The sequence below is a fragment of the Bremia lactucae genome, linkage group LG11 (genome assembly GCF_004359215.1).
Source record: "Bremia lactucae strain SF5 linkage group LG11, whole genome shotgun sequence".
NCBI classification, from domain to species: Eukaryota; Oomycota; class Peronosporomycetes; order Peronosporales; family Peronosporaceae; genus Bremia; species Bremia lactucae.
Window position 1 is genome coordinate 3,504,787 of NC_090620.1, and position 10,530 is coordinate 3,515,316.

Below are 10,530 nucleotides of genomic sequence, written 5' to 3' on the forward strand. Positions count from 1 at the left end.
TACGCACACAAAAGGTCGGGCTGCAGTGAGGCGATTTGCTCTCACGCACATGTCCCGCCTTGGCTCGCTTGCCGATGGGCTCATCAATATAATCGACTTTTTTTTTCGTCGACGGCGATTGCCTGGTCTCACAACACTTTGTGCCAGGTTCTAGATCAGTTTCGTGCCCGATGATGCCCCTTTCTACTGATAGGCGTCTCAGAACTTCTTCTGGGAACACATCGCGATATTTCCACGTAACCTCGAAGATGTACTGTCGCTCAATGCATCTCAGTATTGAGTAGCGAACCGTTTCTTTTTGTGCGTTTCAAGGACGCTCTCGTCCATTGTGTACGACGAGCAACCGTCCACCAAGTTCTCTCCTGGAACTAGTGCGACTTTTTCGTGGATCTTTCTTCCTTCAATTTAGCAAGGAACAGATCTCACGACAATTCCGGGAGATTTACTATCTCCTCGGCAGATTTAAAGACTTGCCAGAGCACCTCAACTGAGGATGCCTCCGCAATTTCGTCTTTGACGGCCTCGAACACCTCGTTCGAAGGCCAGACCTCTTTATTAGAGACTGATCCAAAGGTCACTCGTTTAGAAGTGCCTTTGATCGTCCTAATCTGTCGGGTACTCGTTCTTCAAGTCACCACGACCTTTTTCTGGGAAGCGGGTGCCGTTACACTCCTGGCTAACGCACCTCTTCCAAGCGCACCAGGCTCAAGGCACTGTGCCGGTTTATGCGACGCACGAATTCCTGTCAGCTCGCCGTCTACTGCCACAGGCTCTCGGCTCTGTGCAGGACATTTGGATGCATGACTACTTGTCACCGTCCTTTTCTCTACCTCAGTCTCCACGAGCTTGGTAAGAATTGGTGACGTTTGACATCCCATCAGCGCACCCTCAACTGTGTTTGATACGACATCAGTTGCATACGCCTCTCGCAGGAGCACATCCTTTCCGGTGTCCTGCGTAGAGTTCGCAACTGTGCGTGTACGCCAGTCTATCCATGGTTGGTACTTTGCCAACCATGGCATGCCTAGGATGAGGTCATACGGACTCTCCATACCTTGCATTGTGAACTTCTCTTAACAAGAGAAATCACTAAAGCTGAAGGCGAGTTCTACCTGAACCCCTCAGACTTAACGAGCGCGCCGTTCGCTAAACGAACGGTCGCCTTTTCTCGCTTGCCATCCTGGCAAAGCGACTCAAACATCGCCGGTCTCTTTCTTAGAGCCGCGAGTTTCACAAAATGTTGTGATGAACCCGAATCCACTAGGGGGGTCATCACGTGGTCATAGCCTCTTACTTGAGCGCTATAGACAAGCAGGGTTGAGCTCCGATATTTCGAGATCTTAGGGACTATGCTACCCATTTGCTTCACAACTCTGAAGTTAAGGGCAGCTTCAGAGTCCGCGTCAGTAGGCATCCCGCCCCTACTGCGCTCCTGCATTTCCCGACCCCTCAGTGGTCGATGCAGAACTCATGCGTCTCGCACGCTGGTTCGTGTCATCGCCCTTTGGGAAGGGAGGGGCCTAGGGGTCTTTTTGGAGAGCTTGGGCGGCCTACTTTGGACTGCGTAAGGACCTTTCGGGGATCGGATGCGGATCATTGGTTGGGCTGCCCTCGCTGTGCCGAAAAGAAAGGCGGTAGGCTTTCGGGCTGGCTGCTGTTTCCTTAGGCGTTGAACAACCGTCTCAGAACTGGAGCGGACAAGGGGAATCCGACTTTTTAATTAAAACAAAGCATTGTGATGGACGGGAGTCCTCTTGCTGGGCATCTAGGCCCCAGCAGGGACCCTGGCATAGCAGTGAGCCATCATACGGCCGCGCTTGCCGCATTTATAGCAGACAACGTCTGCTTGACCAACTCCATGGGAGTGGCATCTGACCTCTCGGTCGACGGCTTATACCAAGCTGTCGCCGAGGCACGGTTGTAGGATTGCTCCTCAACCAAGGCAATTTGGATTGCCTCTTCCATCGTCGACGGCACCTTTCTGAAAAGGACCTGTCGCAATGGGCCATGCCGTAGCCCCCTCATAAACCTGGGCACCTTAATGTGTTCTGGAATTAGACCTACTGTAATAAACGCTGACAGCGAGCGCATCTCTTGCACGTACTCTTGCAGAGATCGCTTCGCCTGTCGCGCTACAAAGAAGCGCGCCTGAAGCAACACTTCGTCGTTCGGCGGCTGGTACATGGCGCGAATCTTTTCCTTAAAGATCAGGAAGTAGTTTTCAGACTGTTTTCTATTTAATCGTATTAAATATAAATACCTATTTTTACAAATTAAAATGTCATCTCGATAGATAACACTTAATATGTATTGCGAGCGTATATTTCTAGATACCTCGCGTAACGGATGACGCTGGGCGTCATCCCTCCTAATGTGAATGCACCCATGTGCATCACATACACAAGGGTTGGTCACAAATGTGCACCACACCCGCTTGCTGGTCTGATTACTATTATTTAGGAATTGACCATCCTAAGTACACCATGTGTACTTAATGCGGACTGTGTAACATTAGGACAACTTTAGCCCGTTACAGTATATGTGTACCTGAACATTAGTGGGTTTTAATCTAATCGACGAAGTTTAAGCTTCTACCGCTAGCTCCATATCTTTGTATTTCTATTTGTACCATCCTAAATGGCTACATACAAATGTAGCCATCCGAGGAACCGTTTAACTGCAACCTGGACAATTATGCAATGAGTCATGTACGTACATGTCGCACTCATTGCAAAAGACGCTGTGGCAAACAGTGCACTCGTACGCTATATCTTCTCCTTCAAGTCTAAGTGGTAAGAAACAGCCAAAACACTTTTTCTGGACCGATGTATCCATGTGCTCCCCCGTCATGCCTGATTGTAAGCCAAGTTGCTTAAATTTTGCCACGGGAAATAAATGGTGGTACGATCGCGCAAGATGCGGGGACGACACAAGTGGCAAATTGCAGACTTGGCACGTTGTTGGTAAATCGCAGCTTTTTGATTTGCACCGTGGGCACAAGTACCCGACGGTCGTGAACGCTTGATGGCACGTACAGAGCGAGAGCGCTCCCGTGCGTCGTTGTGGGAATCCCATCTCCACGAGGGTGGCAAAGCGCGACGCAGCGGTTGCGACCGTCGGAGACGGAAACGTAAAAGCGGTCATAAGTCGCTTCATATGGGCGGCATCCATCGCGACATAATACGTGCCGTCCGTCCCGTCGGCAATTCGACGCAATAAATGCATTTCCGCGCCAATACCAATAAACGAGACGCGTACATTCTCCCGCTTGAGTGACACTAAAGTTTGAAAAATATCGCCGGGGTCAGCGGTAACTAAATTTCCGTAAATTACAATAATTTCGCGACTGCCGTAGGCCGGTACTGTTTTCAAGGAATTTCGAGCAATTTCTAACGCATTTTGAAGCGATGGCTCCTTGTCGACGGCCAATGCAGCGGCAATACGTTCAATGTGCGTCTTGGGATTGCCGGATAAGTCGCTGAGTTTTTCGGCAGTCATTCCTTTGATTCCAATGACTCCGAGTTGAGAGATGGGGTTCTGATCGAAATAATCTTTGACAAATTGCTGGAGGACATCACTCGTACAAGCCAGACGATGTGGCTTCCAGTCCTTATTGGCCATACCGCGGGATAAATCCATTACGACGTATGTATACCGGATAAGCCCTTTACGCACATTCCGTGCAATTTCCAAGCGACTAGTATGACATTAAGAAACAAATTAGTACGATACTTTGCAACTATTTTCCTTCTTGTGCCAACCGCTGGCGATGTTGATTTTGCATGGCCTGAGTAATCTTGAGATTGCCCGAGTCGTCTTCCTCAATGACATCCCAGCTGCGCTCAAGCGTGCCTTCCCACGCATATCCGGCCGATGCTGGTAAGACATTAGGCCTCTTACGTTAGTGCATGGATCGCGTAAATCCGTGAAATTACGTTACCGTCGTCTTCCATGGTTTGTTTAGAAATGACATCGTAACATTACGACATTGGCCAATCAGAGCTGAGCATGAAAAAGCCTTTAAAAGAAAAGAGCAAATTTTTATATTTGCGAAATTACACTAAACACTAACTTTTACAAATTATGTCAATTTATTATCTAGGTCTCAATGCTCGGCATGATCTGAATTGCTATCTGCGACTCGACCGGTCTTATAGTAAGGTGCATAATGGTGGATGTCGGCGATAGAAAGCCTGCATTCAAAAATCTACTCTCTCTAAATTCAGCCAAAGCCAGCCATTTGATATAAATCGCTTCCATTCGCCTTTGTGTTCTACTTCTCATAGTATAAGTAAAGTAGCATCGATGCAATCTTTGCGAGATCTTCTACACCGCACAGATGGCTATCTTTGCTATTGAAATGGCTCCATTTTGCAAAGATATTACGTAGCAAAAAATTGTCCATTAGCCGACAAATATGGGTAAGAAACGTGCAACATGGCCAATTCAAGGGCTTTCACACACAGACGAGTAGGCGCCCGACGGAGACAAAGACGACAATTCAAGGCCAGGTAAATCCGCTACGTTGGAATGTACGGGCATTCGCAATATATCCATCGCAGGCACTCCTTTCGGTTCTAAAATTGCAACACTCATAAATGAGTACGGCGATGACGCAAGACTAGAAACTCGAGACGATTCGGAGCTGTAGCCACTATTATTCGTAAATTTACTCTCATCATGGCTACTCTTCACGCGAGAACGAGCGTTTCCTTGAATATCAAACAATTTGTCGTGCACAAAATCAGCCAATCGAGACGCGTATTCGTTCGCTGGGACCGCACTGACGTCATGAGTGTCTTTACATAAAAAGCACCCGAGTAGCCATCTTTGCACTGTCCAGCGCCAATTATACCGCTGCAGCATATCCACAATACCGATATAATAAACCTCCTTTTCATCATGCGACATGATTGCATTTTGATGAGACCGACTCTGTTGAGACTTTTCATAGCGGACGCCAAGAAGAATACTATAATCAATGATTCCACGACTCGCAAGAAAGACAAAGTCGCTGCAAAGTTGGTCTTGCAAGAAGGCCGTCTTTGTATACGAAAGAAATATCCCTGGGCTAATTTTAAGAAAATCAATGTCCATTAAAAGGTGATCAATCGCTTTTCGATTCTTGGCAATTTCAATAAGGCCCTCCATTGTTGCTGCACTAACGGCCTGGCGTCTATCCCGATTTCCTTTCAGGTCATATCGTTGGTCGACAGGACCTTCGTTAAATAAGTTTTGCATCACCACAAAGTACATGCGACGTTTGCCGATAGGAAGCGAAATCGAGTGGCAACCGAAATACCGACCTAGCATTGAATTTGGATTGGATTGAAGGTATTCGTGATAATTCGGCCTAAAAAAAAGGAAAAACTTGTAAGAAAAATATAATAATTATCCTGCGCGTGGGGAGAAGCGACGTACAAAATGGCGCGCAATGTATCAAACTCTTCTTTTGGAACACTTTTAACCATAAATTGTTTGTTCGCTGCAAAAACCACAACAATATTAGTTTAATGAAAAGCGACTCCAGTAATGTAGCCATTGTACCTGTAAAGTAAAAAATATTCCCGCTTTTTCCTTCGGAGCCATGTTCACTTAAAATCCGCAATGGGTCAAAAGATTCGCGATAAAAGTCCTGATTAATATTAAATTGGGCTCGAATACGATGGAAGATCTTTGGAGCACAATCCCGAAAGCTAAGCATCGTTCCACCCTTTTCCCCAACAACGACGACACCCATGCTCTCCACGTGAGTATAATCTTTATAACTTACGCTTGAGTAACCTCCTCCGCCATCTATAGCCGCGTCTGTATTGGCAGAACCCGTATACTCGGCACTCGAACTGCTTCGAAATGCATTTCTTTCTACTGCTTGGGCCATTTCTATTGATCTCATAATCCCTTTCGACATGTACCGCATGACATCCATTCGAAGCTTGTTAGACACATCCATCTTATCCGTGCCATTACTATTTGGAGGTGAAGCCATTTCCTCGGATGTTGACCGAAGCATTGGTCCCTCCACTACATCCATGTTCGTTTGCGCGTCTAAAGGACTCGCATTAAAATCATTTGACACTTTAGACCGAGATGCTTTAAAAATGCCCGCATTGTGACAAAATAGTGCAAATAGGATTAATGACTCGAGCACGAGCGATAATTGGTCCAATGCATCGATCGTTAAGCTGCCAAATTCTGTACCGAGTTGGACCAAAAAAATCACAAATGCGACAATCGTGTGAGCCGCAAAGATGGCTAAAAACGGTAAAATTCGCTTTGCCATTCGTTCTGTCGTGGCATGCGCATGGCTTTCGAGGATCCGAATCCGTCGTCGGGATTGGATCAATGCCCCACCAATGTATAGCAGGACAAGATACGCTGGCAAATTATAATACAGAACAACCGTCGCGACCTCGCTTAATTGAATGTATCCAAGTACATAGCGAAAGACCAAACAATAGAGCAACGAAATGGGCCACGCTACAATATGATGCTTGACATTATCGGTATGAAATGGTAAAAATGGGTTCGATAAAGAAAAAATAAGGTCAAGAGCCAGCATGAGGTACCAAAGCGTCGCAGATGTGCTAAAGAAAAGGTACCCCCAAAAAAAGAAGGCTGCATATGCCTCAAGAGCACCTGCATCGTGTCCTAGTTGCTCAATCGCCACCCGACTAATGGTGGCTGGTATCGGTCCTCCATCGTCCTTAGGAGTCAATAAAAGGAACCACGTATGCAGACCCACGCGCATGAGGCTTGCGATGGTCGTACTCATAAAAATGCACATAAACATCGATCCGGGATGCACCCGGACTCTAGCAGACTTGGTAAAATAGAAAAGCATCACCCCACTTGCCAATACACCAGAGATCAAAGCCGTAAGCTGCCATGCAAAGAAAAGCTTGTTCATCGATTCAATTCGTTATAGAACTAAAGCCCACGTCGTAGCGACGTGCGCACGGGAGTCTCGTAGATCGTGTGGTGGTTCTTGAGTTTCCGAAATAGCCGTTGTCAAGAGACGTATGAGAAGCTATAGAGTCGAGAAAAACGCTAAATGGCACTAGAGGGAGAGAGGCTGCTTATGGCTTATTGCGACTGTTTCATAGCCTTTTAATAGCTCGCGAGTTGCGTCGTGGTACCCGATTGCATGGTACAACGCACGCACACGCTGGACTTAAATCTTACAGCGGCAAGAAGTAGAAAGCAGAGCCACTAGTTTTGTTAAATGAACGAAAACTATGGCGCTGGCGTCAACGCTGACTTCGTTCGTGTCTAGAAGAATAGACGCCTTGCCCTCGCATAGGAGCTGTAGACGCCGCTTCAAGTTGCTGAAGGGGTGGACCACACTAGAATAGATCTTTAAAAGGCGTAATCAATTAAGAAACACTAGACGGAGGCTTTTTTGCCTCTGTAAAAGTGATGGAGGTATGTGATGACGTTTATGGAACTGGCAGTAGTCGTGTCCGGATAAATGAATATAAAGCTCGAGGTTGAGCCAGTTCAAGGAGAATTGGCTGCAAGCTCGCACTGAGCGAGGACGCATTGTTGCTAGATCCCTTTACGCAACGTTTTATTAAAACATTATTTCAGATTTAAAAAGATAAGACGTTACACAGGCATGGGCCAGCATATCCAACGCTAGAATCCATCGCGATAAACACTGTCGTGCATTATGGAATCCAGATAGTCGTTGTCGGCACCGGTTGAGGCAAAGTGCTGCTGTTTCAACGTCATAAGTCTAAGAAATTAACCGAAGCTCATGCTCCTCAACATAACGTCAGCGTCGGTCTGTTTTTATGTCAGTCCATGGTCATCTTTACTTCTTCTTATGACGGTCAGAATATGCAATAAGACTCAACGCTACGTCCGATCGGGCAGGCTCTGAATTTCTAAGTCGACTCTTGTAAAGCCTTGAGCACGATTCATGCTTATAGATGCGCTTAATTAATGCCGTATGGCGACAAATTCTAGTCGCTTCCCGATGGGAACATATTTTGGAATATAACGAGGATAAGGAAGTCACCGTGTGTCTATCCCAGGTTATGGAACACACACTCGAAGATCGCAACTACTAGCCCTAAAAATGTCGCGCATTCACTTTTTGTAGTGGGGCGATTCACTTATTAAGCTATTAAGCTCTGGAGTCTTCAGCGTCGCGCAATTGGCTTAGTATCTGTATTACCAAAAAAACTTTAGCCTTTATACGGACGAAAATTGCTGGTGTAACGGGGCGTATCGTTACATGAAATTAACATTTAAGGTTGTAAAAACAATATATTATCTAAAAGCTGGAGAATGCTTGAAGAATATTACTTTATATAGTAATGCTCGGAAAATCTTATATGCACGCGCTTGAATCGGTTGATTAGTAGGCGCATTGTACGTCAATTGGCTGCAATGCACGAGTTTTAACTTATTAAGATAAAGTCGTCGCGAATACTTGAAACGTAATCATACACAAGGACTCGCTCTGGTTCTAAGTCATCCCGGAGGCATCTACGTGGCTCCATTAGGAACAGTGCTAGGAATCATGACGACATCCATCAGCGCATTGTACCAGCCAATTTTCTTGTCTAAGTTGTGATAGCAGGTATTCCCCAGTCGGTGGCGGCTCTTTGCCCTTGGTTATAAGAATTACACTATTTGTAACGGGCTAAAGTTGCCCTAATGTTACGCAGTCCCGTTTAGTACACTTGGTGTACTTAAGGGGATCGTCAATTACTAAATTATAGTAATTAGACCCGGCACTCGGGTGTGGTTCACATTTGTGGCCAACCCTTGTGTATGTGATGCACATGGGTGCATTCATTAGGAACGATGACGCCTAGCGTTATCCGTGATGACGGCTAGCGTCATCCGTTACGCGAGGTATCTAGAAAGATACGCTCGCAAAACATATTAAGTGTTATCTATAGAGAGTACATTTTGATTGGACGCAAGAGAAGCTAGTTTAACTTCTTCCTCGCTGTGCTAAAGTGTGTGTCTAAGTAGAGCGTGGCCGCATCACGACGTGCCTGCCTACACTTGGTAGCACTTGAAATCCTATCCACGACCCGCATCTCTGCTTGCGTACGTGACGATGAGCCATAATATCGATTAGGCTCATTTCCCCGACCTCTCCGAACATCATTGGGAGGTGGCAGGGCTAATGGCGCAGGGACTTGGTGAACAAGCCCTGGCCAGGCTCCTAAGTAGTCCTCCTGAGCAACATGTTGCTCAGTTGGAGCAGTTTGAGGCATTCGTGCTCGGACAGCGGAGGGCCGCGTCCGAGGCACAGAGCCATGCTGCGGCGGAGTCCGTCACTCAAACTCAGAATGAGCTGAGGCATGAGCAGGCTCGGCGCGAGGCTCTCAACAGGACTGTTGAGATGCTCTCTGCCTGGCCGCATCAGCCGAGGCCCATTCAGATGGACCCGCCCAAGTTCGATGGAACTGCGGCGCACACGATTGTCCACTGGCTTTTAGTCGTGGAGCAATGCAGAGTCGCCCAGCTCATCGACGACGACAGCCGGATGGTGTCGTACGCCATGTCGCATCTACGCGGAAAGGCCTCAGAGTGGGCTTACTTGGCGCTTATGGCGGACAAAAAGGCGTTCCCTACATGGGCGATCTTTAAGGAAAAGATTCGCGCCATGTACCAGCCGCCGAACGACGAAGTCGTGCTTCAGGCGCGCTTTTTTGGAGCGCGACAGGAGAATCGATCTCTGCAAGAGTATGCGCAAGAGATGCGCTCGCTGTCAGCGTTCATTACCGTATGTCCGATTTAGGAGCACATTAAGGTGCCCACGTTTATGAACGGACTACGGCATGGTCCATTGCGACAGGTCCTTTTCAGAAAGGTGCCGTCGACGATGGAAGAGGCAATCCAAATTGCCTGGTTGAGGAGCAATCCTACAACAGTGCCTCGGCGACAGCTTGGTATAAGCCATCGGCTGAGAGGTCAGATGCCACTCCCATGAGTTGGACAATGCAGACGTTGTATGTTTTAAATGCGGCAAGCAAAGCCATATGATGGCTCGCTGCTATGCCAGAGTCCCTGCTGGGGCAAAGATGCCCAGCAAGAGGACTCCCCTGCCAAAGGGCGATGGCAAGAACCAGCGTGCGAGACGCATGAGTTCTGCAGCGACCACTGAGGGGTCGGGAAATGAAGGAGCGCATTAGGGGCGGGATGCCCTACTGACGCGGACTCTGAAGCTACCCCTAAGTTCAGAGTTGTCGAACAAATGGGTAGCATAGTCCCTGAGGTCTCGAAATTTCGGACCTCAACCCTACTGGTCTATAGCGCTCATGTAAGAGGCTATGACCAGGTGATGACCCTCCTAGTGGATTCGGGTGCATCACAAAATTTTGTGAAACTCGCGGCTCTAAGAAAGAGACCGGCGATGTTTGAGTCGCTTTGCCAGGATGGCAAGCGAGAAGAGGCGACCGTTCGTTTAGCGAACGGCGCGCTCGTTAAGTCTGAGGGAGTTCAGGTAGAACTCGCCTTCAGCTTTAGTGACTTCTCTTGTAAAGAGAAGTTCACAGTGCTAGG

General features: G+C 47.4%; 2 protein-coding genes across 2 annotated transcripts; both read right to left on the reverse strand.

Annotated features, from left to right (window-relative positions):
- Window positions 1-2,521: 2,521 nt before the first annotated feature.
- CCR75_004804 (uncharacterized protein) lies at window positions 2,522-3,953 on the reverse strand (the record flags this gene model as incomplete). The annotated part of the gene is made up of 3 exons (XM_067962890.1): window positions 2,522-3,697; window positions 3,762-3,895; window positions 3,936-3,953. 3 exons carry the CDS (start codon window positions 3,951-3,953, stop codon window positions 2,674-2,676), a joined length of 1,176 nt encoding a protein of 391 aa, XP_067817307.1. The 3' UTR covers window positions 2,522-2,673.
- A 96-nt stretch (window positions 3,954-4,049) lies between these two features.
- On the reverse strand, window positions 4,050-7,196 carry CCR75_004803 (uncharacterized protein). Its single transcript, XM_067962889.1, has 3 exons — window positions 5,548-7,196; window positions 5,422-5,485; window positions 4,050-5,353 (listed from the first exon to the last, which is right to left on the reverse strand). The coding sequence occupies exons 1-3, from the start codon at window positions 6,908-6,910 to the stop codon at window positions 4,447-4,449; spliced, it is 2,334 nt and encodes a 777-aa protein (XP_067817300.1). The 5' UTR covers window positions 6,911-7,196; the 3' UTR covers window positions 4,050-4,446.
- Between the last annotated feature and the right edge of the window lie 3,334 nt (window positions 7,197-10,530).

What these genes read in the sequence shown, in the direction of transcription:
- CCR75_004803 (XM_067962889.1), bottom strand. Translation starts at nt 6,910, where the DNA reads ATGAACAAGCTTTTCTTTGCATGGCAGCTTACGGCTTTGATCTCTGGT. An exon ending in GAATATTTTTTACTTTACAG is followed by an intron (nt 5,486 to 5,547) that starts GTACAATGGCTA and finishes TGGTTTTTGCAG; the next exon opens with CGAACAAACAATTTATGGTT. An exon ending in GATACATTGCGCGCCATTTT is followed by an intron (nt 5,354 to 5,421) that starts GTACGTCGCTTC and finishes CCTTTTTTTTAG; the next exon opens with GCCGAATTATCACGAATACC.